The sequence below is a fragment of the Oxyura jamaicensis genome, chromosome 20, assembly GCF_011077185.1.
Source record: "Oxyura jamaicensis isolate SHBP4307 breed ruddy duck chromosome 20, BPBGC_Ojam_1.0, whole genome shotgun sequence".
NCBI lineage: Eukaryota > Metazoa > Chordata > Aves > Anseriformes > Anatidae > Oxyura > Oxyura jamaicensis.
The window spans coordinates 15,762,056-15,787,222 of record NC_048912.1 but is presented as its reverse complement, the minus strand read 5'-3'; the positions used below and the strand labels follow the sequence as shown (position 1 = coordinate 15,787,222).

At 43.0% G+C, this 25,167-nt stretch overlaps 1 protein-coding gene and 1 long non-coding RNA gene across 12 annotated transcripts; one reads left to right on the top strand and one right to left on the bottom strand.

Moving 5' to 3' along the window:
* The first annotated feature begins 109 nt into the window (after positions 1–109).
* ELMO2 (engulfment and cell motility 2) lies at positions 110–25,091 on the top strand. 11 transcript variants are annotated; one of them, XM_035344259.1, is made up of 25 exons: positions 110–535; positions 1,177–1,255; positions 1,735–1,890; positions 6,798–6,900; positions 7,494–7,619; positions 7,762–7,802; positions 8,275–8,347; positions 8,674–8,724; positions 9,506–9,687; positions 12,598–12,697; positions 12,923–13,074; positions 15,698–15,776; positions 16,405–16,443; positions 19,414–19,464; positions 19,797–19,919; positions 20,573–20,707; positions 21,092–21,196; positions 21,280–21,388; positions 22,038–22,174; positions 22,506–22,669; positions 22,751–22,863; positions 23,179–23,286; positions 23,629–23,711; positions 24,044–24,121; positions 24,649–25,091. In XM_035344259.1, exons 5-25 carry the CDS (start codon positions 7,542–7,544, stop codon positions 24,847–24,849), a joined length of 2,202 nt encoding a protein of 733 aa, XP_035200150.1. In that variant the 5' UTR covers positions 110–535; positions 1,177–1,255; positions 1,735–1,890; positions 6,798–6,900; positions 7,494–7,541; the 3' UTR covers positions 24,850–25,091. The 11 variants fall into 11 exon arrangements, with proteins under 11 accessions (XP_035200150.1, XP_035200151.1, XP_035200152.1 ...); XM_035344260.1 differs by lacking the exon at positions 1,177–1,255; XM_035344261.1 differs by lacking the exon at positions 1,735–1,890.
* Positions 4,938–21,618, bottom strand: LOC118176965. The gene is made up of 3 exons (XR_004755609.1): positions 21,608–21,618; positions 16,206–16,210; positions 4,938–5,074 (listed from the first exon to the last, which is right to left on the bottom strand). It is a non-coding gene; the product is annotated as an uncharacterized LOC118176965 (long non-coding RNA).
* Positions 25,092–25,167: the final 76 nt, after the last annotated feature.

The window sequence follows — 25,167 nt, the reverse complement described above, 5'->3', positions numbered from 1 at the left end:
GGCTGGCGGGGCTCGCCTGTTGGGTGGGCGAGGGGAGGTGACGGGGAGTGTGTTGCTCCCGGCGGGTGGGGCCGTGCTCAGCCGTCCCGCTCTCAGGGAGTTCCCTGCTAGCCCTGTGGCTAGTGGCCGGCACGGCCGCGGGTAGGCTGCTCTGTTGGAGCCGGTCCCGGAGACCGGCATCGTTGGCCTGAGCAGCCGAGGCGAACTGTCCCACGCAGTGCCAGAAGTGTGGAGGGGCCCGGGGCGAGGGCGACTCGGTTCGCGTAACGCGGGCAGGCTGCCGGGAGGCGGTGGCCGCCGGGGGCGAGCAGCGACTGCCGGAGCGGCTGGACCTGGTGGGGCGGGGCGGGGCCGGCTGCGGTCTCCATGGCAGCGCGCTGCGGGCGCGTGACGCGCGTGACGTCAGTGGTCGCGCCGCCAATGGGCGGTGAAGGCGGCTGAGTGACAGTCGACGGTGCCAGTGGCCTGCAGCGCCTGGGCAGGGCGGCCAGAGCTGCCGGGCGGCCGGAGCGCGCAGCGGCCGCGGCAGAGCTGGGTGAGCGCGGGGCGCGGGCGGGGGCGGGAGCTGCCCCGGGGCGGCGGGGGCGGGGGGCGCGGTCGCTGTCGCTGCTTCCTCTCGTCCCGCGGGGCCTGCCCGTGGTCATTCTAGCCAGCGGCCCCGCCGCGAGGCTTTGGCCTGGTGGCGCCCTCCGCAGCGCCGCTGGGCCCGCCCGGCGCCCGGCGCCGGAGGGGCCGCGCTGGAGCCGCGAGGGGCCGCGCCGCCCAGGCTCTTAGCGAAGCCGGGGAGGGGCCGCGACTGGGCTTTTGTGCCCGCCCGGCTGCCTCCAGCGCGCGGGCTGAGAAGCCGTGTGAGAAGGGTGCTGCTCGCGGTTCCTGGGAGCTGAGCGGACCCGAAATACAGAAGGAACAGCGGCTCATCTGGAGAAATAGTCCGCTCCTTAGAGTGGGCTTTGGCCCACGATCCGGGTGTTGCTGACTGGCCTTGCAGCCTTCTTTCAGCTTACTTACTTGATTAAAAATAACAAAAAAAAAACACAGTTATTTCTTTCTGCCTGGTACTATCTATTTCCGTGTTTCCTAGCAGATGTGTCCAACTGTTGGAAGTCGCAAGACTGGGTCTAGTGTCATAGACTGTTTAGTTTAGTGTTTTTTGTTTGTTTGTTTTCTTTTTTACAGCCAAAGTGCAGCCGTGGGCAGCTTTGGATCCCAGAGGCATTGGATCTGATTCACCTGATTCATTGGCTTCTCTAGTGGAGTACGTTTGTCTTTGCCTTTTAGACGAAATAACCTACAAGATTGTATGTAGTCCTCAGATCGGGCTTTGCTGTCTGCTGCCCTCTCCTGCTGCTTGGTCAAGAAAGCTGTCTTCTCTGCTTGCTCGTCCAATTGGTCAGTCTGCTAATGTCACTTCCACCTCACGTTTGGCCTGTTGGTACCACCGTCTGGAGACTTTCTGAGAACTGACTAGGATGTCTTTTTGCATCTAGAGGATTCAGAAGCTGCTGCTATTCACTGGTTAACTGGGGGAGCTTTTCTTTTTCATTGAATGTTCTTTCATCCTCCTCATTTTTATTCTGTGTGCAGCACGCTTTGTTCTCTATCTGTAATGAAAAGATTGAGTTTGTGAATAGGGAAAGTCTGTTTAAAATACTCCACTTGTTTTAGCTTGCAGCTTCTCAGAAGTCTCTTGAATAGCGTGTTGAGTGGCTCTGCTGACTTCTACTTGCCTTGCAGCTACCCCTACTCCACTGATTTGTATGAAGGACCTCACTCTGCAGAAGCAGAGTGAATTCATCTTTGATGGATTTCAGCTTGGCTGCTCTCCCCCAGTATAAAACTGTGAGAATTGCTTACATGCTGTTTTTGAAAAGAATGTGCTGTGAGAGACCAGTAAGTAACTGATCATAACAATTATGCAAAATTGCAACCTCTGTTTCTTCCCCAGAGTTTCTGAGCAGTTGTTTTATCAGATATGTCACTAGGGCACTGCAGTATACCTCTTCTAATGTTTAATAGCTGTCACCTCTCACGTCTGCAGACATACAGTAAAATCTTTCAAATCTTTCAAAGCACTCTTGTCAGACCAAGAGACTGGACTTTTTTACACTTTTTTTTTTTTTTTTTTAAATCTAGTCTCTATTCTCTTCTCCTTTCCTCTGGAAAGCAGATACTGCTGAGCCACTGATCTGTGTAGGTCCTTCAAGGGTTTGTTTGACCTGACTGAAGTGCTTTGTACCTTTTTGAATTTTTAATTCCTACTTTTCTATGTTCTTCTGTTTAGCTGATTCATTTTGATGTGTGCATCTTGTCTTTGGTACGCTCTTGTGGTATCTGTTCCATGGTGCTGCTGTTGAATGAAATAGTCTGTAAGCTGTGTTTCATTCACTTTGTTTGCTGCTCCTCAAATGCTGTTTGGAATAAGGAATTCTGGTTATGAGTATGTGCTTATTAATGGAATAACTTAGGGGCACACACAGTCTGAATGTATCACGGTAAATTATCTTCTGAGTTTGTATGCAGCTGAAAGCTTTTTTGAGATATGAAAGTAGTGTATTAAAGCTTGTTTGGTTTCTGTTTTCAGTGACAAGGATACTGAAGGAGCTGCAGGTAGAGTGTGTTGTCTGTAGGAGCTGTGAGGTAGCCTCTAGTACTTTTTCTAGTGAAACAGGAGATTTTGTGTAGAATTTCCCAGAACATCAATGTTTTTATCTTAATATGTAATTCCTTTCCCTGAATGATCGCGTTCTTTGCAAGAGAGAAGATAGATAAATTCCGTAAAGATTTGTAAAGGCTTCTGTGTTTAATAATCTGGGTATTTGATTTTGGTGTGTAAAACACTGTATTTCTCTGTGTTCTGGGACAGGCATTGTTATAACTTTAATTTCTTGCGTGGATGTCTTCAGTAGCAACTTGCAATATAAGTTGCAGTATGAATAAAGGACTATGACTGTACTGCAAGAGGCTAAAGGGAGAAGTGGTAATTAGTCAGATGCTACTTAATTGTGGATATATTAGTTGAGTATTGCAGATTCAGTTCTTAATAGTGGAGGAAGTAAGTGATCTTTGAGCCTTGCCTCTTCACATTTGCAATGCCTTGAAAGCTGAATGGTGAATCATAAAATCACAGAACGGCTCAGCTTGGAAAGGACCTTAAAGATCACCCAGTTCCAACCCTCTGCCATGGGCAGAGATGTGCCACCCACTAGATCAGGTTGCTCAGAGTCTCGTCCAACCTGGCCTTGAACACCTCTAGGGATGGGGCATCCACAGCTTTTCTGGGCAGCCTGTGTCAGTGCCTCACTACCCTTTGGGTGAAGGATTTCCTCTGAACCTCTAATTTAAATCCCCCCTCTTTTAATTTAAAACCTTTCCCCCTTGTCCTGTCATTATCTGCCTGAGCAAAAAGTTGCTCTCCATCTTTTTTATAAGCCCCTTTGAAGTACTGAAAAGATGCATTAAGGTTGCCCCTGAGCCTTCTCTTCTCCAGGCTGAACAGCCCCAGCTCTCAAACACCAGCCTCGACTTCCTGGCCACTCCTCTATTGATGCAGCCCCGAATGCAGTTAGCCTTCTGGGCTGCAAGCGTGTGTTTAGATGGTTTCTAGTCATGAGTTAGTTCATTTGTGGAATAAGTAATTATCTCTCCAGTTATTGCAAGCTGCTCTTATTAGTGGATATAGTGTGTGATTATGATTTTTCAGGCTTTCACGTTTAAGTCATTTCAGGCTTTAGTTGCAGAATGGAGATCAGTGAGTAGAAATTGCATATCATTTGTGAATTGCCTGTCTGTTGCTATACTTCATTGGTAGAAATCTGTATGTCCTGCAGATCCGGAGCTGTCATGTAAGTTGGGTATTTTGTCTAGAGAATCTGTATAGAGATGTGCTACTTCTTGTATACTAGTAATTGTCATAATGGACTTAAAGAATTAGCCCCAAACAGGTGTAACTCATCAGCTATTGCTGCAAAAGTCATATGAAAGTTTGAATGATATGAGGGAGAGGGAAGGTTAAGGGAAAGGAAGTGAGAAAGGTTGATTCATAGTTTTTATTAGGTTCATCCATTTATTTCTGAGACAAAATGGCTGATGCTACAGAGTTTGCTGCTTCAGCAGACATTCTTGGTTCTACTTTGTTTTATTACAGTGTACTTGGATGTTAGAGAAAGTCATGTTTTTAGGATCAGCAGGGACTTCTCAGTTGTAGTATGGCATGCCTGGGAGACCTTTTATGTCCTTGGAAATAGCAGGTATTGGGCATTGACTTAGGAACAGAGTGAGGACAGGTGTTATGGGTATATCATAGGCTTGCTGTGGATACTAGCCCTAATAATCAGTGCTGTATGGAGGGCTGCAGTCTTCTAAATATATTTGGGTTCAAAGCATTCCTGTTCTGCAGATCCCTACAGGCTTTGTTCTGCTTATTCAATGAGGCAAGGGGCTACTCTGGTCCTGGGTTCCTAGTGCTTTTTTGTTGCCCGATTTCTTAATTTAGTTTGGACAAAAGAAGGTCATCTGCTTCAAGAATGAGTGTAGAAGAAAGGAGTTGGGTCCAATTTGCTGGTTGCAATGGGTATGAAAATAGTACCAGCAACTGTGTATGAGTTTATGGTTAGAAGCATCCTGAGAATGTGTTTGCTGCACGTTAACATGTCTCTTAGTAAAGAGTAAAATGTCGGTATGTTTCCCTCCTGGAGTGAGAGACTAGAACAATGATAATCAAAATTTATGAAGAAACAGTAGTATGTTGCCATGTGCTCGTGAGATTTGGAGACAACGTTTACAAAGGACAGCATACAGTCAGTGCTTTCTGTTTGTGAACTAGCCTAGCTTTAGGGCTGCACAGGCTCCTTTGAAATACTAATCTAACTGAGCTTTCAGCTGAGCAGTTTTCCTTTGCGTGATCTCAACATGTTCAAGCTAGAGTTTTTTACCTGGCGTACCTTCTTTGAGGGACACTTTCATTGTCAAGAGGGGTATTTTTTTTTTTTATTCAGAGAGAATCTTGTAGAGGGAGATGGCTTGGTTGTCTTCCCTCCATTATTAGGAAGTAAAATACCAGGTGTTGTTTGCGCAACTACTGCGCAATTTTGTATGATGAGAACCATAAACGTTTTTCTCTCATTGTCATTAATGCCTACCTGTTCAGCCTGATTGGTTCACTGAATCTGTTGCTTTTCGAAGGCCAGCTCTTTCTGAAAGTTAGTCTGAACTAGTCCTGCGCTGCTTATCTCAAAGGATGGAGACGTTATTTTGAGAAACTGGCAAAGCTGAACCTAACTTGAGTGGATTATGGGTGGTTCAACTTGACAGGTACTTTTCCACATGAATTGTGTTTAGTCTTAGTCGTTTTCTGGGTTCTAAGAAAATGTAAACAGCTTCTTGGGATTGATGCTAAAAAGAAAGGAGAAAGTTGGAAGGAGCAGTGACTGTATTCATCTCTGTGAGTAGGGATAAACTGCATTTTCAGAATATCATGAAATTTGGTTTGCCAGATAGTTTCCAATGGGTGGGATGGTAGTGGACGAGATTCAGCTGTCATAAGAATGGAGGAGGATGGTGTTCCTGTGCCCATGTCATTCCAGTCTCCGTTTTGGGATGGCTGAGGACCCAGGTAGTTTTGGAGTTCAAGATTCCTGTGTCCTGCAGGAACTGCAGAGACCTTCAGAAGGGTTTCTTGTGGTAAACAATGCTTGGTTTAATAGGAAAATAACTCTCACCAGAAAGTGCCTTCATTGTAAAGCAAGTATCTACGATCTAGTGGGGACTTGAGGGTAAGGCTAGCTGCAGTGGTAATACTGAGCATTTCCAGGGGGTGATGTGAAAGAAATGCTGAACTTGCACCCCTCGTTCTCAATTCCAGCAGATAGGAGTGATGGTAATGTCGTGACCATTTAGGAAGACTGCACCAGGAGGCTGTAATGTTCTTTTCTAGGCTTGGAAACAGAGAAAGGAAAGACACAGTTTGCGCACTGTCTTAAAACTGTGGCTAGGAAGTTTCCTGAACTGGAGTGAGAAGATAGTCATGGGGGGCTGTGCATGCATGGAAGCAGAGAAACATTAGTATGCATGAGTTTTCATATCTGTCCATGGAGTTATACCAGTCTCTGCTGGGGAAGGAAAAGGCATGTGAGCTTTGTTAATTGAGATCATCTGTGGATCTCTAGGCTAACATCCTGTGTGGGCTAGGCATACACACCTTCTGTGGTAGACTCAGCAAATTTTTTTTTTTACAAGTGCTGTGTCCCAGGACAGTCATGTAGACCAGCTTCCTGGGCCAGGTATCTCTGGCTGCTTGGTCTTTGCTGATCCATGGAAAGGTCTCTCCTCTGCACACCCTTCTATTAGTCATTTGCATCACATCAGGAAAACTCCAGAGGTGGCTGTTTTACCTTTGTCTTAGCATCTCTTTACCAGTTGATTAAGTAAGTCAGGCAAATATGTTAATCATGAAACAGCATCTCTGCTCTGTATTGTCTCACCTTTGCTCTGGGAAAGGGGGATTGGGTTGTCACAACAGCAGCTCCCATAGGAGCTATAGAATTGTACTTCAGATGCTTATCATCTCCATCTGGATATGCTGGAAATGGAGTCTTAGGAAGAGTTCTTAAGGACAGGACTTCTGCGGCCAGTCAGTTCTCATGTTTGGAAGCGTGAAGCTGTTGCACCTGAGAACTGGTGGTAAGGGTCATCTCTCTCCAATGTGACTTTCCCTCCATGGCTCTGGGGGAGACAGTAGGGCAACTTCCTCTGCCTAGGAGAGGGTTAAAAAGGAACTGAACAAGTACATTTCTTTACAGCCTCTTAACTACCAGATGAAGCACAAACCAGCATGTCTGACAACAGTCTGGAATCAAACCCTGACCGCAAGCTTGTACTCTAAGGCAGATAAAGGAGTGAAAGGTAGACCTCCAGAGCAAATGTTGAGTTAACTTTTCTTCTGTAATGAATATTTGTGTTTTGAAATTATGATGTTATTATAGAAAGGGAAAGGAATAAAGCTAACTACTACTACTCTGCACAGGAGCCCGTTTGGGTATCCTGAGTAGATCAAGGTATCTTAAGAAATGTGATAAGGGCGTCAATAATCATCAGCCCATGGGAGGGAGGCTACGTGGTCTGTATGTTCCTTCTCTCACATACAAATAGTAGCTGAGTTTAGGGAGCTATTGCTAGTCCTCAAAACTGACCTGGCAGTGCAGAGAGAGTGTGGAAGATGGGGCTTTGCTGATCAGAGAGTTAGTCTCAGTCTTGTATGAGTACCCTGACAAGCTCTCAGAAATACTCTTTAGGGGATAACATTAGGCATAACATTTCACCATGTGCTGTTTTAGTATGAGGCCTTGGTCCCAGGTACACTGGATGTTTTGTCCATGTTGATCAGGTCCAGCAAACTATAATGCTGGTCTTCTGTATCTTTTTGAAACTTGATGTCAGGTGCAATGTAACAATTCAAATAATTATCAGAGAACTCTCACTGTCTTTTCTCTTAACAGGTGTGGAGTTGTATGCTGTTGTAAAGGCATCTGCAGGAGTCTGGAGCAATGCCACCACCTTCAGATATTGTGAAAGTTGCTGTTGAGTGGCCAGGTGCCAATGCTCAGCTGCTGGAAATAGATCAGGTGAGACACGGTAACCAGATGATGGAGGAGCCTGTTTCTACCACGCACTACAACTTTGACACTGGAATGCAGAAAGCATAGAAATAGTTCCTTTCTGGTTGAGAGGAACATGGATACTGAGAACTCTCTCTTTCTCTTCTAGAAAAGGCCTCTTGCATCCATCATCAAGGAGGTCTGTGATGGGTAAGTCTAGTTCCTTCGGGAACCCTTATGGAGAAGGTCTGTTCCTCTGACAAGTCTTGCTGGGGTACTGTGGAAAGTCTCTGCTGATGGTTGTCAATGTGCTGCTAGTGTGATCCATGCTGCCTGCTGCGGTTTTGGCCACAGAATGGGCTTGGGTTTCGTCAGAAGGAATGTACTGCTGGAAAACCAAGTCTTTGCATCTTTATTCCACTTCTAAGTGTATGTGTGTGCCCCCAGCCTTGGCATCTCTGAAGACTGGCCCAAGTGCAGGCATCTTGGGAAATTCCACAGAATGTGACTTAGAGTAGATTGAAGTCCCTTCTCCCCAAAAGTAGTATCCTTTCTCTTCCCTTTGGGAGACTTAGTTTCCTGTGCTAAGGCTTTGCTTGGAAGTTCTTTTTCACCCTTCTGCAATCAAGCTGCTGTTCCTAATTGAGAGGAAGAAGAAACTCACGTATCCTTCCTCTTCCAGGTGGTCGCTGCCAAACCCTGAATACTACACCTTACGATATGCTGATGGTCCTCAGCTGTACATCACTGAGCAGGTCAGTCTGAGAGAGAGCAATTTGCTGATATTCAAGGCAAAAGTGGAAGATGCACTGGACTAGTATCACAGAGCAATGCTGTCACTAATCCTGGAGGGGCAGCATCTCTACTATAAAAAATACAGAATTGAATGATGTCATTAAGCTGAGCAACCTGACACTTTTACCTTTGAATGCCTATAGGTGCAAGGACCCAGTGGTCCAATTCAATATGTTCACCAGGGCTGTGTGGTATAGGAACCCCTTTACTTGTGCATGCAAATGTGCACTGTAGATCCAGTTACATTCTTTTTCTCCAGTTCTATGTAGTTTGTGTTTTCTTTCAGACTCGCTGTGACATCAAGAATGGAACAATCCTACAGCTGGCAGTCTCCCCGGTAAACACTTCCTCACATCCCTTTTTCTCAGTATCTGTCCTACTATGGTAGGCTCTTTTTGCCTCTCATCTCTTCTTCCTTTTTTCTCCCAGAATTGTTGGGGGCTTACCTTCACTCTGGGCCATTCTGCTCAGTGAAGTATATACTCTTGTTTTCCTTCCTGGTTGTGGTGCATATCTTTCTTTTCGGTGCTCTGCCTTTCTATAGGTCTTTCTGTAAATAAATCCCCCAAATATGTTTTTTTTATGTTATTTACTTGCTGTAGCTTCCTTTTAAGAAAATTCTTAAACCTTCTTGGGCAACTGTCATTAGTTGAAAGTGGGTAGAACAGGAAGAAGTTACTTTGGCAAGAGATGGTTGAGAGGACATAATTGATCCGTGTTTGAGAAATCTTACAGAGTGTCATGTGGGTACCTAAAATGAACTTGTGTTTCTCTTTGAATGAGAGAGATTTTTTAAAACATATTTCTTTAATGGTTTCAGTCCAGAGTTCTGTATCCATTTCCAATCACCTCGTGAAGAACAAAAATGTGCTATTTTACACATTAGGGTAAATGCTATTTATTTATCTCCTCTCTATCTGCAACTGTTGTCCAGAACAGCCTTTTCTTAGTTCATCTTAGACTTGGAGATCGTTCCTGCTACTTACTCTGTCAATGGCTTGTATCTCTCTAGCTTTGCTCTGTGCTCTGCCCATCTGTAGTCTTCTCACAGAATGTTGCCGATGTTGGCAGGACTCAGTCTGCAGTCTGTAACAAGCATCATCCCTATATCTTCCCAGTCTAGGGCAGCTCGTCAGCTGATGGAGAGGATCCAGTCACACAGTATGGACACTCGACTGGATGCCATGAAGGAATTGGCTAAACTTTCAGCAGATGTGACCTTTGCCACAGAGTTCATCAACATGGAAGGGATTACAGTGCTGACACGGCTTGTGGAGAGCGGGACCAAGCTTCTATCCCAGTAAGTTTACTGTATTCCAGGACTCTGGAGCAGGGCTGTTGAGTTAATAAAACAGGGCCTCAATCAGGGCTAATTTGCTTGCTGAAGTGGCATTAAGCATCTAACCTCATAGCAAATGCTGGTGTAGTAATATAGACAAAGATTTTTTAGTCTTTTGGTAAACCTCATAATGACTAAAAGACTTTTATTACCTTTCTTACACTCATAATCTCTTAAAGCAGTTCTGCTTCAGACTGCAGATGAATAAGGTAGTCCATTTTAAAACCCACATACAGCTGCACACAAGAACATTCATTTAGAACTGGCGGTATTTACATTCCAGTCAGCAGAAAGCACATTGCTGGCTCTTGTATATGTGGCTGGTACTTTTTCATCTGCATCAGAAGAATTGACATAAAGGCCAAAGGTTTGTTTATCTCAGGAAATGGAAAGGACTAAGAAATGTATATAAGGGAAAGTATAACTCTTCCATCTTCAACAGTTTCCAACTTCTGAATTTCCTGAGCAGAATTTTTATCTCCTTAAGAACCTTTGGGCGTTTCTTCCATCTTTTGGCATCTATAGTCGTACTGTGTGGAAGGAAGTTTCACGTTTACTTGTTACTGGCTCGTAGTTGGGAAATTTGTTTGTAACTTTTCATTGTTTTGGAACCTGGCTATTTAATTTCTACCCTTTTATCTGTTGCCCTTTAGTCAGTTACTAATGCAAGGAAGGGCTTTGTTTTCACCAACCTACATCTGCTAACAGATATTTTTATTTTATTTTTGTTTGTTTTGTTTTGCTTTGTTTTTGAGACTGTTAATGGAAGCACCTCCTAAAAATATTTTTCAGAGTCAAACTTAACTGTTCTCATCCTGTCTTACCGATTTCTTCTGTGCTTCACTATGTGGTGGGTTAACCTTGGCTGGCAGCCAGATGCCCACCAAGCTTCTCTCACTCCTCCTCTCCTACAGGACAATGGGGAGAAAATCAGATGAAAAAGCTTGTGCGTTGAGATAAAGACAGGTTACCAGTCACTATCGTGGGCAGAACAGACTTGACTTGGGAGCTGCAGTTCTTCAAGAACTGCTCCAGCATAGGTCTTTTCCTCAGGGTGCAGTCCTTTGGGAACAGACTGCTCCAGCATGGGTCTCCATGGGCCACGGTTTCTGCCAGAAGCATGCTCCAGCCTGGGCTCTCCGTGGGCTGCACCTTCCTTTAGGTGCATCCTCCACCTCCTGTGTTGTGCAGTTCTCTGTTAGCTGTAGTATTGGTAGCTGCTCTGCCATGGTCTTCCATGGGCTGCTGGGGACAACCTGTGTTACCATGGTCTTCTCCATTGGCTACAGGGGAATGTGCTCTGGTGCCTGAAGCACCTCCTTTCCCTCCTTCACAGACCTCGGTGTCTTCAGAGTCATTTATCTCATATTTTTCTCATTCCCCTCTCAGCTGCCATGCAGTGTTGTTTGTTTGTTTTTTGTGGTGATGGTGGTTTTTTTTTTGTTTGTTTGTTTGTTTTTAATACTCTTTGTGACATCTGTTTCCAGAGAGGCACCACCAGTGCTGCGGACAACCTAGCTTTGGCTAGCGTCATGTTCATCACACAGCTGCCTGGGACTGGCTGAGTCTGACCCCCAGCAGCTCCATTCTCTCCTTGCAGCCCCCTTACTCCAAAAACCTTGCCGTGCAAGCCCAATAAACGTACACATGTGAAACATAACTCCCGTCTAGAAGAGCTGTGGCAATTCCTTTCCATGAAATATCTTCTTTTTTCATCTTTTTGTAATGGTATTATTCTTTTATTATAGTTTCCCCATATCGTATTAATTACAAATACCTGATATGTCCTTCATGTTCTTGCTGGAGTCCTCTTTAAATAGTAGTGTTATTAGAAAAAGTTATTTTCTGCTTTCTGTACAGCACAATAGATAGTTTGACAGTAGTGCATCTTAGTTCTTTTGGAATTGTTTGAATTTTGTCTGTTCCTGTACATCTGTTTTTCATATTTTATGGCTTGTTCTTGAGGTTTCTCCAAGCACATTCATGCTGAACTCTGATGCAAATAATTTTACTTGGCTTTTCCACTCTAGTTGTTCTTTCATTGGAAGCACTTTAAAAGTCTTGATAAATTATTGTTGTTACGCTTATTGATCGTCTGTTTTTGATATATGAGCAACTAATGTTTTCAGCATATCTCATGGTCATTTTTTCCCTTCACTGTTCTGGTTTTGTATTAAATTTTTCACAATTTGTACTGTGCTTTAGTTTTGTTTGAAGCCAGGTTCCACTATTTACAGCATGACATGTTTTCTTGTTTTTTCTCTGGTGTTAAAACACTTTGTTTTTTGTGTGTTTGTGAAGGGTTTATCCTTTCCAAAGACTTCTGCATTTTTTGTGCAATAATTTTCTCTGGAGCTCAAATATGATGACTGTTGAAAAACACAGTTGATCATCTTAAGAAGTTTTCTCCTTTTCAAGTTGGTCTTTTTTTAACTGTCTGTCCCTATAACGATTTTTTTGTTTGTTTATTGTTCTTTTCCTCCCATGAAAATGTTGAATTTGAGTAGTGATTCTGTGCATTGCTCAGGAATAAATACTGCATTCTTTCTTTTGTTCTTGCATAGCTACTGTTATTCCTTTGACTAGCCGGCTACTGATCCAGGTGATGGTGAGTCTTTGGTGGCAGGACTAGGGACTTATTGTTGCTGGTTTTAATTTGTGCTTATAATCAGAAAAAATAAAATAGCATTACACAGAACAATAAAATTCTCTTCTTAAATGCAAACGCTTTATTGGTCCCTTAGCTGACAAATTGCAGTCTATTGTATTAGGAAAAGATGGTGGCATTTTTCACTTAATTCAGCTTGGATAGGCTTCTTCCTTGCTACCAAACTACTAACTTGCTTGTAACTGCATTCTTCATTTTCTTAGTTACAGTGAAATGTTGGCTTTCACCTTGACTGCCTTCTTGGAGCTAATGGACCATGGTATTGTCTCCTGGGACATGGTTTCAATAACCTTCATCAAACAGGCAAGTTTGGGTCAAGGGGGTGAGTGCATGCTATTTTATTTTGAGCTTTAATGAAGCATCCAGGACCTACATAGTGACTGTGAGAAGCTGAGTACTGTTTGAGAGCCCAGTACAATCTTACAATTTTAGCCCAGCTTTCTGAACCATATTTCTCTAAGCTTGTCTCATTCAGCACAAGGTTTCCTGGATGGGCATATATTGACCTGATGGTTCATCTGGTTTTAGATTGCAGGGTATGTGAGTCAGCCTATGGTAGATGTCTCCATACTCCAACGATCCCTAGCCATTCTAGAAAGCATGGTGTTGAACAGTCAGACTCTGTATCAGAAGATAGCAGAAGAGATCACCGTGGGGCAGCTCATTTCTCATCTGCAAGTGTGAGTATCCACCAAACAGTGGTGTGATCTAAATCAATTTTATGAATCTCTTTTAATTTGAAAATTTATCCTTTTATGTTTTAAATACATAAAGGTGCTATTTTGAAGGTATTACTGATATGATGTCTTATTTGAACTTGAGGAATTCTAACATTTAAAATGGGAGAAAGAAAAAGAGATGGTCCTAGAAAAATGTGTTCTGTAAGCACTTAAGGTTATGAGTACATGTCTTAAAGATACTTTGCCTAAACAGCAGCAAAGGTATGTTCAGTGTTAGAACAAACCCCTCAGTATGTTTTACTAAAATAGAAATTATAAAGCTGAAATAGCATACCCCTTGCAGAACAAAGTGTTCATGAGAACCTCTTCAGGTTTTCTGTTCGTTAACTAAGGTCAAATGTATGAGCATTTTATGGTCACAGTGATGCATCCATTTGCGCTACAGTTTAGTTAAAATACAGTTCCTTGATTAAGATTATTATGTTCACAAATGGAGTTTTCTGCATTTTCCAAGTCAAAAGGTTTGAGAAAACAAACTACTTAGATCCCTTACAAGTGCATGTTTCTCTTTTTATGGAAGAGTAGAACTGAACTAGATAAACAACCGTAAAAGATGTATATTAATTGGTCAGAAACAGATGATTTGGAAAGAGGAGAAGAGAAGTAGGGAAGAAAGCAAGAAAAGCCATTGTTCTCTTCCTTAATATGTGGGATGAAAAACAGATGATTAACTCTTTGATTCTAGTAGATACAGTTCAGAGATGGGCAAAGGTGGCAGATGACTAGATGCAGAAGCTTAGGGAAATATTATTTTTAAGTAGGTTACTGAAGATAGTTCCTGTGTGTGGAGTACTGTGGAAAGAGGCTGCAGAGTGAGTCAGAATTTGCCATGCTTGTTTGGCAAGAGTATGAATAGGGAAGAATACTTAACAGATAGATTCTGGAAGAACATGTCAATGGAGATAAGTCTGAAAGGGATGAGTTGAAGAGGAAAACTTAATTTAAAAATTGTTTTGCTATGTTAAAAAGCAAACGGTGGTGAAAGCAAGCCCCAGAAATAGTAGAACAGGTGAAGTGACGTTTGAGAGACCTGCAGATCTTGGAGGCCCAGGGCAAAGCTAGAATGATGCAAGAACATTTGTTTGTGTGAAATAAAACAGATTGATCAGAATGAGGAAGACTCGGAGGGAACAGTAGAAAAGACAATATTGTTGTTATCCACAGATATACCATGGATAAATGCCAAAGTGGGAAAATAAGTATTTAAGCTAGAAGATGTTTTAGCTTTATAAGTTTTATAAAAAGCACGGGTGTGTGTATTCAGTTAGGTGATGTACTGGACCTGTGTTAATCAAAAGATCTTGAAGTTCTGCAGAACTCTCCCAGGAGTCATAGAAAACCGAAAATGAAACTGAATTTGATGGAGAATCTTGAATCAAGATGGGGGTGGAAAATAATGTGATCAGCATTCAGAAACTTATTGAAAACATTACAAGTGAAACCGCACGCTATGTGTGATTTAGGAGGGGACTAAGCAACCTTTACCTCAAGAGGCTCTTCAGTGACAATAAGAAAAAGACATGGGTTGGGCCCATGACGCGAGGTTGGAGAGCAGTGCCATAAATAGAGGCATGCTTCTACATCAGTTACATTGGCAGAGATGAAAGTGTTCAGTGGCTTCCATCAACACAGTGAGAAAAATGATGTGCTCCACTTAAGTTTATAGCTGTAGCTATATAATAGACTGCAGTATAGCTAGGTTTTACACAGATAATTTCAGCACAGAAAAGTAACTGTGGTGGTGCTAGACACTGAGCTCTGCTGGGCTGCAGTTTGCACAATCTTTTGAATAATGGAGCTATCTAGATACTGGGGGAAAAAAAATCTTTACTGTGAGTGTGGCCAGACACTAGAACAGGCTTCCTAGCGAGGTGTTTGCCCTGTGTTTGTCAGTGTTCAAGAGGTATTTGGATAATGACCATAATAATATGCTTCAACTTCTGGTTAGCCCTGAAGTGGTCAGGCAGTTGGGCTTGATGATCTTTGTAGGTCCCTTCCAACTAAATTATTCTATTCAGTTGACGATTTATGTCACATTTTATAATCATAGAATCATTAAGGTTGGGAAAGATCTCCAAGATCATGTGGTCCAACCATCCGCCTACCACCAACATCACCCACTAAACCATGTCCCTGAGCACCATGTCCAACCTTCCCTTAAACACCCCAGGGACGGTGACTCCACCACCTCCCTGGGCAAACTGTTCCAATGTCTGACTACTCTTTCTGAGAAGAAATGTCTCCTAATTTATAACCTAAACCTTTCCTGGCACAACTTGAGGCCATTTCCTCCAGTCCTCTCACTGGTTATCTGCGAGAGGCCAGCCCTCAGCTCCTCACTACTTCATTTCAGGTAGTTGCAGAGAGCAATAAGGTCTCCCCTGAGCCTCCTCAGTTCTCATGAAAGGTTGGATGACATAAAAGTAGATTACCAGAATCCTGCCTGTCTACTGAAATGCAAGAGAGCTGCAGTAAATGTTTTTACATGAAGGGAAAGCAGCAAGCTATTGTTTTCTATACTGTATGTTTTCTTCTTATTAGTTTCCCATTACTGTTTCTGCAGCTCAAACCAAGAGATCCAGACATACGCCATTGCCCTTATTAATGCCCTCTTTCTGAAGGCACCTGAGGACAAGAGACAGGTTTGTAGCTGCTTACTGACATTAAACCTGAATTATGGTTCCTAGCTTACTTCATGCTTCCTGGTTTACCTTTTTGCCTCAGAAATTGAATTGGCTGGGCAAGGCAGGCCTCAGACCTTGCCAAGCACTTAAACAGGTATTTCAGTGTAGCAGCACAGGGGTAGAAAATGCTATCCTATTACTAATGATTTCTTAAGCTGCACATCTTTGTTTAGGAGATGCTCAGAAAGGGATTTGAAATGCCTTGAGACAGAAAAAAAAATCTATGCAGCATGGAAACTTCTTAAAGAAACTGAATTCTGTATGGGAGACCAAGGAAGAGGGAGGTTGTGAGTAGTGTCCTTGGTGTTCCAGGTGCTTAACAACAACAACAAAACTTTCTTAAGTTATATGGGGATATTCCTGCTGGCAAATGTAGAAATGGAACACCTGCTCTGAGGAAACCCCTGACATCTCAGCTACATGCAAGATGTGCATATGTCTGTATTGTGTAGCTTTGCTGCGTTAAACCTTTCTTCTCTAGTGCCCTGTTTGTCTTTTTTTTTTCTTTTTTTTTTTTTTTTCTCTGGACTCAGCTCTGAGCTAAATCCTGTCTGCTTCTCTTTGTGCCTTTTTTGCTTTCTGCCAGCAGGACAAGCTGCTTAACCCTCTAGACCTGCCCATCACTGTAAGTAACTCGAGGCTGGGGGCTGGTCATGTGGAACTGTAGGCGTGATAGCTTTTCTCCAATTATGCCTCCTTGTATCATAGAGACAATGCATAAAAGCTTCAGATAGTGGATGAGCCTAGGGAAAATAATGGGGGGACTCCTGGGAATAGGCTCAGATTTTGAGGGAAGAAGAATCAGTGGCAAGAAAAAATTGAATGACCTATTGTGCACACAGAATATTAAAGATGATCATGAAAGGCTTGCTTTTACTTTGGAAACTGATACAATAAAACTAATCACATGAACCAATTTTAAAACTGAAAACTGGAGACAGTTCTGTAGACATCTGTCTCTTTAAACTTAAAGCCTGAGTTTATACCACAAATCTAGCCTGCCTTAGTGTTAGTTTCATATCCACCTGAGTCTTTACAAAGGTAGATATTTAGCTGTGAAGAGCAGTCACAAAATATACTGCAGAGCAGTCCCAAAATTTTCTGGGGGCTAGAGCATAAATTCTGCCTAATCTATGACCTCCTTCATGGGGGTTGTACTAAGAGAAAGTTTGGGTTGTTTCTCTTTTTTTTTTTTTTTTTTTTAGCCTCATTCTGTTTCCAAGGGAATCATCACTCGTATTAATAGGTTGATTTGAAACCCTCTGTATCTTGAGATTCTGGCATATTTCTTAGGTTTTCTGGGTGGCATAAAGAATGCTCTATTTTTGCCGAAGATGAGTGCCATCAGAAGGGAAACTATAGCCTCAGTAAACTACATAATATCCAAAATTAATCGATATGTTTAACACGTGAAAATGAGAAAGAACATAGTACTCCTCTGTTAGTAATTTGGCCCAGATAATAAACTTCATAGCAAACAAAATTCCAAGGAATCTTTTTTTTTTTTCTCTTTCTTTCCTTCTCTTGAGTACAATCCACATGGTAACAAAGGGCAATGAAGATTATTACGTGATGAGAGCATCTTTAAAATAGAGGCTGATAGACCTGGCATTGCTCAGCCTGAAGAAGAGAAAGCTTGAGGGGATCTTATCAATGTGTATAAATATCAGATGGAAGGGAATAAAGAAGAAGGAGCCTGACTTTTCTCATTAGTGCTTATTGACAGGACAAGAGGCAATGGTCAAAGTTTAAAACCCGGGAAATTCTACCTGAGCACAAGGGAAAGCAATCGTAATACGGGGGTAATCAAACACCAGCACAGGTTACCCAGAGAGGTTGTGTGTAGTCTCTGTCAGTGGAGATACTGAAAATCTGACTAGACACTGTTCTGAGCAACTTGATCTTGAGCTCACATTGCTTGAACCAGAAGGAATAGGTCCCTTCCAACCGAAATGATTTTGTGTTTCCATGACCCTGTCAGGCAGCAAATGGTTATTATTGGACTCTGCTAAAAATAGGTCCTTTGGCAGTTGTTAGGCTGTGTGTGTCCTCATGCTACTTACTATGCTATTCAGAACCATTTAATTGTCTTCATCCTTCCCACTGTTTGTGCTTCAGTCACCTTGGTCCCATGTGCAAACTAATTCCTTTAGGGTAAGAATTGTGTTGCGTGCATGAACAAATTCTAACAGCAGGCATTACTCTATTAGAGTAATAGTTCCTATCAGTCATAGTTAAAAATAATGACTTGGAAGGCAATCAGAAATCACTTCCTACTTCATTTAGATGCTTCTTAGATACCTTCCATCCAAGCACTGACTCATTTTGGTTGTAACATGAGTGTCACTTGGCAGCCACTATGGCTTGGCTATAAGTCAGCATAGAGGACTCTTCAAAGTTTTCTTCTTGGAGAAAAAATGATTGTAGGGACTCAGAATGAGGTCAATATACGTATTTTAACCATACTCCTTATGCAACCTGAGAGCAGGGTTGATGTGAGCAGTTGGAACTGTCTTGGGTTGCTCAGAATGTGCTGCTGATTGAATGGAATTGACTAAGACTGCACATCTGTTTCCAATTCTCAATCTGTGCTGCATGAGACTGTGAAGAGATCTGGGACTGACAGTTCTTTTGGACTTCTTCCAGATGACATATCACCCAACAGATTTTTCTTACCCAAAGATGTTGCTTATACCAGCAACCTTCAGATAACATTATATCTTGACATCAGCACTTGTGCTGCTCACCTTTCAGGTGTAATGAGATTGCTGGTATTTCAAAAAGTGCATTTTCACAAGGGAAGTCCAACTGCTTAAGTTTTTGCAAGTGCATGTGCAATTGGTCCCAGAATTGAAAGCTAGCAGCAGATATTTGCATCTGTTTGGCATCACGACCTGATGGTTGGGAAACACTCCTCATCTGGGGAAGGAAGCCATACCATAAAAGTGGTAACTGGAAGGTTTTCTTTAAGCATGAAGTTCACTTATGCCACCCCCCCACCTTTTTTTTTGTACACTTGAGTGGTTCTAAAAATTGTCCTTAAACTGATTTCTAAACATCTCTTTAGGAACTGAGACAAAAGGAAATATAAATTTCAGAGGGAGAGTTTTGAGATAGATGAGAACTGAACACTATGTCCTCTGGTTCTTGTTCTCTTGGTAATAGAAATAGAATATAGAATCTAGCCATAGAAAGCTGCAAAGCACTCACTGAAGGAACCTTTTATAGATCACAGATTCTCTGGGCAGCCCATAGTATACTCCCTGCAGCCATATGTCCTGATGCTGAGGTATCATTAGATGTCCAGTTTTAAGCTAAATTTTCTTCTGTTCTTGTGTTACCTTAGAGCCTTCCTTCATATTAATGATGTTTGTAGGCCCATCCATGACTTGGGCCATAGTAAAGATGACCCTAGCATCCCAACTTAATGCTTACTTTGTGGTAAGACCCCATGCTAAATTGACAATCTGTGGTGAAAGCACTTTATTTGTCAATGCTCTCTCTAATTCATAGGTGTCATTCTTTTTCTCCTTTTTATATGATGTAGACTTCTTATATTTCACTCATTTTTGTTCCATCTTTAAATCCCCAACAGGAAATGGCTAATGCATTTGCCCAGAAGCACCTGAGGTCTATAATCCTGAACGTGAGTATGTCCAAAATGACAGAGTGCTTACTAATGTTTTCTCAATAGAAGTGTCACTTGTGCAGAGTGTAAATTCTGCTGCCCTCAGGGCATTTCCAGAAAAGTGACTCTTTCAAAGGTGAAATTGGAATCACTTGTTCAAAAGAGAGTTAATCAGCATGCTTCTTCCTGCTGTTAGAGAGCATTAACACTATGCTTCTGATGAAATACGGAAGTTAAACAGTTGAATCTTCATATACAGAGATGTACATGCAACCTGCCATGTGCTTGCAGCTAACACCTCAGTGTCAGTGTATATTATTTTCATTCCTACCCTATCCTTTATTTTGCAGCATGTGATCAGAGGAAACCGCCCAATTAAAACAGAAATGGCACATCAGCTGTATGTGCTACAGGTTCTGACTTTTAATCTCCTCGAAGAGAGAATGATGACCAAGATGGATCCCAATGATCAGGTCACTATTAGAGCTGAGTAAGAATTGATAGAATAGAAGCTATAAGGGCCCTTATTCCTAGGATGCTTTGCTCCATAGAGTTTGTATAGACTTTGCATATAGTTTTGAAGCTACTCCTCATATTGTGGTCTTTGAGATTCTGGTATGCTCATGACTAACCTGCTGTATGCTATGGGGCTTTTTTAGTTGTAAGTGGTCGCTGGAAGCCATGTATTCCTTTCTTGACCTCTGTGATGCCAGCTGTCAAACTGATTCCTCTGCCTCTATTGAGGGCATTTGCTTTTATCTGATACTTTCCCTTGCAATATGCAGGGAAGCCAGGCACTTATTAAAGTGTCCGTTACTTAGTTCTTATATGTACAGTAGTCTTGAATGAAAAATACCTTAACGTTAAATAAATGAAATGCTTATAAATTGCCTTTAAGTAAGCTTGGGTCAGTTAAAAGAAAATGCAAACGAACACTTTGTTTTATCCAATATACTTAAACTTGCTATTTTGAAGTGGATTGCCTTATTTTATGTAATGCTAATGACTTTTGGCACCTCTGTGTTCACTACATGAGCTATGGAGAGAGGTGGAACTGCGCATTATGTGAAAGCACTGTCCTACTGGTTGCTTACGTGTTACTGTTTCCCTCCCTTCTGTCCCTCAGGCACAGAGAGACATCATATTTGAGCTGAGAAGAATTGCATTTGATGCAGAATCTGACAGCAACACCATCCCTGGCAGTGGAACAGAAAAACGCAAAGCAATGTACACCAAGGACTACAAGATGCTGGGATTCACTGTATGTATTTAGAGAGAGTGGTGGGGAAAAAGAAACAGAAACAGCTGTTTGCTTCACCATGCTTCTGTTATCTGAGTTTTAGAAACTCAGCTAAACTCAGACTCCCAGAGCAGATTATTAATAACTTGCTGTTTGGATAAATGTCAGGGCTTGTTAGGGACATCCTCTGAAGATACTTACTTACCCATTCTGTGAAGAACTCAGAATCAGCCTCTCTTCTAGGAAGTTCAGATAGCATTGTCAGCAAGTGTCCATGGTTACCTCTTGGATAGATGTGAAGGAGTGCTTGATGAACAGGTTGTTGTAAAATTAATTCAGAAAAGGTTCTTACAACATTTCTGTGGGCTAATTTCTTTGGGTTCTTTCTGCATGCTCTTTTCACAGAATCACATCAATCCAGCCATGGATTTTACTCAGACTCCTCCAGGGATGCTGGCGTTGGATAACATGCTGTACTTGGCCAAATTTCATCAGGACACCTATATCCGGGTGAGTGAAACTGCTGTTCTATGCAGATACAAACACCTTGGCAACTCTTCTGGCTCGCTGTTTGTTGCATCCTCTTTCTGCAGATTGTTCTGGAGAACAGCAGTCGAGAAGATAAGCATGAGTGTCCCTTTGGACGCAGTGCTATTGAGCTTACCAGGATGCTTTGTGAGATTCTGCAAGTTGGGGAACTCCGTAAGTAACATTACGTCATCTTCCTGAGTTGCTGGGCTGAGGCTTGCTGGGGTACCTTACAGGCTGACCAAGACTCACAAACATTTATACATTGGTCTCATTTCTGCCTTGTTAGGACAGTGGGAGCTTGGAATTGCATTGTCAGTGTCCCCATGATAATACCAGTGTTGAAGTTAAATGAGAAATTTTGTTATGTGGACTCTAGTTCTCCTTAAAAACTGACACTAATGGAAGGCTTCAGCAGGGCACTATATAAAAGCCTTTCTAGAAACCATCATAAACTTATGTTTAGTAGCTCAGACAGTCTCAAAAAAGCATTTGGAGATGATTAGCAATTGGAAGAAATCTTGTCGGAGGAAAAACAGTAAAAATGGTTAAAAACAGTAAAAATGGTTAAAAACAGTAAAAATGGTTAAAAACCAGTAAAAAAAACATTAGTCGCAGAGGCTTATATGATGAAGTGTGGGGCTAGTTGCCATTCCCACCAGGGACTGTCTATGGGGAGACAAAGCACTGAACTGTCTTCATCTCTTTTGAGTAAGTGCTATTGTACACCATTGGCTTCTTGTCACTGTAGTGGATTTTAGATGCTCTTAGTAGCTTGTGTGCTGTATGTTCATATGGTTGTGGTTTCTGTGTATTCCTGAAGCCAATGAAGGCCGGAATGACTATCACCCCATGTTTTTCACCCATGACCGTGCATTTGAGGAGCTGTTTGCCATCTGCATCCAGCTGTTGAACAAGACCTGGAAAGAAATGAGAGCGACAGCAGAAGATTTTAATAAGGTCAGAGTGAGGAGAGCAGTTTTGGTACAATCTTTTGCAGAACAGTGTGTTCGCTCAGCCTTGGTTGAGTGACAAATACATTTGGTTAAAAAGAAGGGAAGGGTACCACAGGGCATTGATGTGGGCTGTAAGGGAGGATTGTCCAAACTTTTATTTGGTATGACCCAAGATCATCCTTTGTCCGTCTGGATCTTCAAAGCCACCGATATATTGACACTCCTGGCCATGGTTATTTTATGTCTGTTCTTTGACATTGAGCTCTGCCCTGGTTCTCTGCTGCTGTTAAACAGCAAGAATGTGACTTGCTTTTCACCCTTCCCAACCACTTTAGGTTATGCAGGTTGTGAGGGAACAGATCACACGAGCTCTCCCCTCCAAACCTAACTCTTTGGACCAGTTCAAGAGCAAACTGCGCAGCCTAAGCTATTCTGAGATTCTGCGACTACGCCAGTCTGAGCGAATGAGCCAGGATGACTTCCAGTCACCACCTATTGTGTAAGTGCCTAACAAAAAGAATTGCTTCTGTGCTTGCTGTTATCTCTAGTTTCTGCTTACTTTTCCATATTTGATCACCAGGGAACTCAGAGAGAAAATCCAGCCTGAGATCTTGGAGCTGATAAAACAACAGCGCCTGAACAGGCTCTGTGAGGGAAGTAGTTTTCGAAAAATTGGAAATCGCAGAAGGCAAGGTAAGATAAGTGTCTACTGCATCTCTTCATGTGAAGAACTGTAGGCAAATAATGCCTAAGGATTAACCTGAGAGCAGCATGTTGCTGGAAAGGGAAGCTGATTACCTGGTCTTATCTGATTACCTGTACCAGCCAATAGTTTGGGATGGAACAGAAGTTAATTTCTAAGAATACAGCTATCCCCTTATGAACAGGAAGTAATGCTGAGGAATTGGAGTAGAGGGGTTGGGCTGGGGAGACCATTAACAACATAGTGGCTGTAAGATCTTACGTGAATGATCTTGCTCAGTTTAGTCTACTTTCTATGTATTCCAGAAAGATTTTGGTATTGTCGCCTGGCGCTGAATCACAAGGTGTTACACTATGGGGATCTGGAAGATAATGCCCAGGGGGAAGTGACCTTTGAATCACTGCAGGAAAAAAGTAAGTCCTAATTACTATGTTCTGAGTCCACTATGACTTGTTCTGTGCACTGCCATCTAGAGGTTGTTTTGAGTACCATCTCAGAGAAGAGAGAAGAAGAGCTGTGGCTGAAACTAACTGCAATGAGATCAGGTTTTGATCCTTGCACAAATTCTTTTTGTCCTGGCAATTGCTTGGTATTTCTTGTGGTAGCCAACTGCAGGGATGTGCTACAAATAACATATTTTGGAAAACTGCAGTAATGAACTACAAAACCAGGAAAAATGCACAGCTGCAAAGAAAAAATTCTGTCTCTTCCTGGTTAGGATTTCCTTTGTGCAAGTTTTACTTTTTTATTGTTAGTTCCAGTTGCAGACATCAAAGCTATCGTCACAGGGAAGGACTGTCCACACATGAAGGAGAAAAGTGCGTTGAAACAGAACAAGGTAAGTGTTCTGTTTTTGCCTACACGTAATACCTAATGTTATAGAGATGAAAACTGGGAGTAAGCAAGAGGAGCAAATAGTTTTCCAAATTGCGACTTGTCTGGAGTATTATTTACAAAAATACATCCAATATCTCTGCCTTTTCCTAGTTCTAGTTTGTGATTGCAGGGTGCCGTGAGCATAGTCTGGTTTTGCTATAGGCCACAATGACTAAAAATACTATTATGGGAAAGCGCGCTGAGCTGCAACAAGACAGCTGCTCTTGTGTTAGCAGGTTGAAGGTGCTGTGATATTTTGTTCAGTTAATGAGCAAAAAATTCTCTTCCATTCAGGAAGTGTTAGAATTGGCCTTCTCAATATTATATGATCCTGATGAGACTTTGAACTTCATTGCACCTAACAAATACGAGGTAAGAAGCACAGCGGTTAATATGTGTCATAGAATCTCCCAAGTTGGAAGGGACCTACAAGTATTATTGAGTCCAAGTCCTGGCTCCTTCCAGGACTACTCAAAAATCAAACCGTATTTCTGAGTGTGCTCCAAACACTTGAATGCTGTCAGACTTGATGTTGTGACCACTGCCCTGGGGAGTCTACTTTAGGAAATTGAGAAGGATGGGTTGCTTTTCAAAGGCATGATGAAAAGTTCTTTCTTCCTGGTCAGTTATTCCTTCTTTACTGTTCTATAAGACACGGATTCCTAAAATGGATTTGCTTTCTCTGCTGTTACGCCACGATCACAACTCTTGCCCCTCTCACTGGAGCCATAAGCTCATGCTTACCTCTCAGTTTTTAATTTACATAGGCCATCTCTGCTCACCCTCCTTTTTTTCCCTGCCCCATTGATTAACTCTCTCCTATGTTTCCTATTTTGGAGCTGTATAAGGAGTATCTATCGCTTATATGTGGAGCTGTCAGTTACCCTTCTTCTCTACAGTACTGTATCTGGATCGATGGGCTTAATGCTCTCCTGGGGAAGGACATGTCCAGTGAGCTAACTAAGAGTGATCTCGACACGTTGCTGAGCATGGAAATGAAGCTGAGACTCCTGGACTTGGAGAACATCCAGATTCCCGAAGCACCACCACCCATCCCCAAGGAGCCGAGCAGCTACGACTTCGTGTACCACTACGGCTGACGGGGGCTCTGCCCGCGCTGGGCCGGCCTGGGCCTGGGGCGGGCGGCTGGCGCTGCGGCTCACTGCGCGGCGCCTGAGCTGAGGCGGGCGCAGCCGCCTGAGGGCGCCCGGCTGCCCACCCGGCCCGCACCCCTTCCCTTCGCGGCAGAGCTGCCGGCCCGCGGCGGGGCGGGCTGCGCAGCTGCCTCGCGCCCGTGCGCCTTTTGTACGCGTCCGAATAATAACCAGCAGCACGGCCCTGCCTCCCCGCGCCTCCCTCCTTCCGCCGCCGCGCCCCTGGGCCGCCAGCTCCGGCCCGGCCTCGCGCCGTGACGCCAC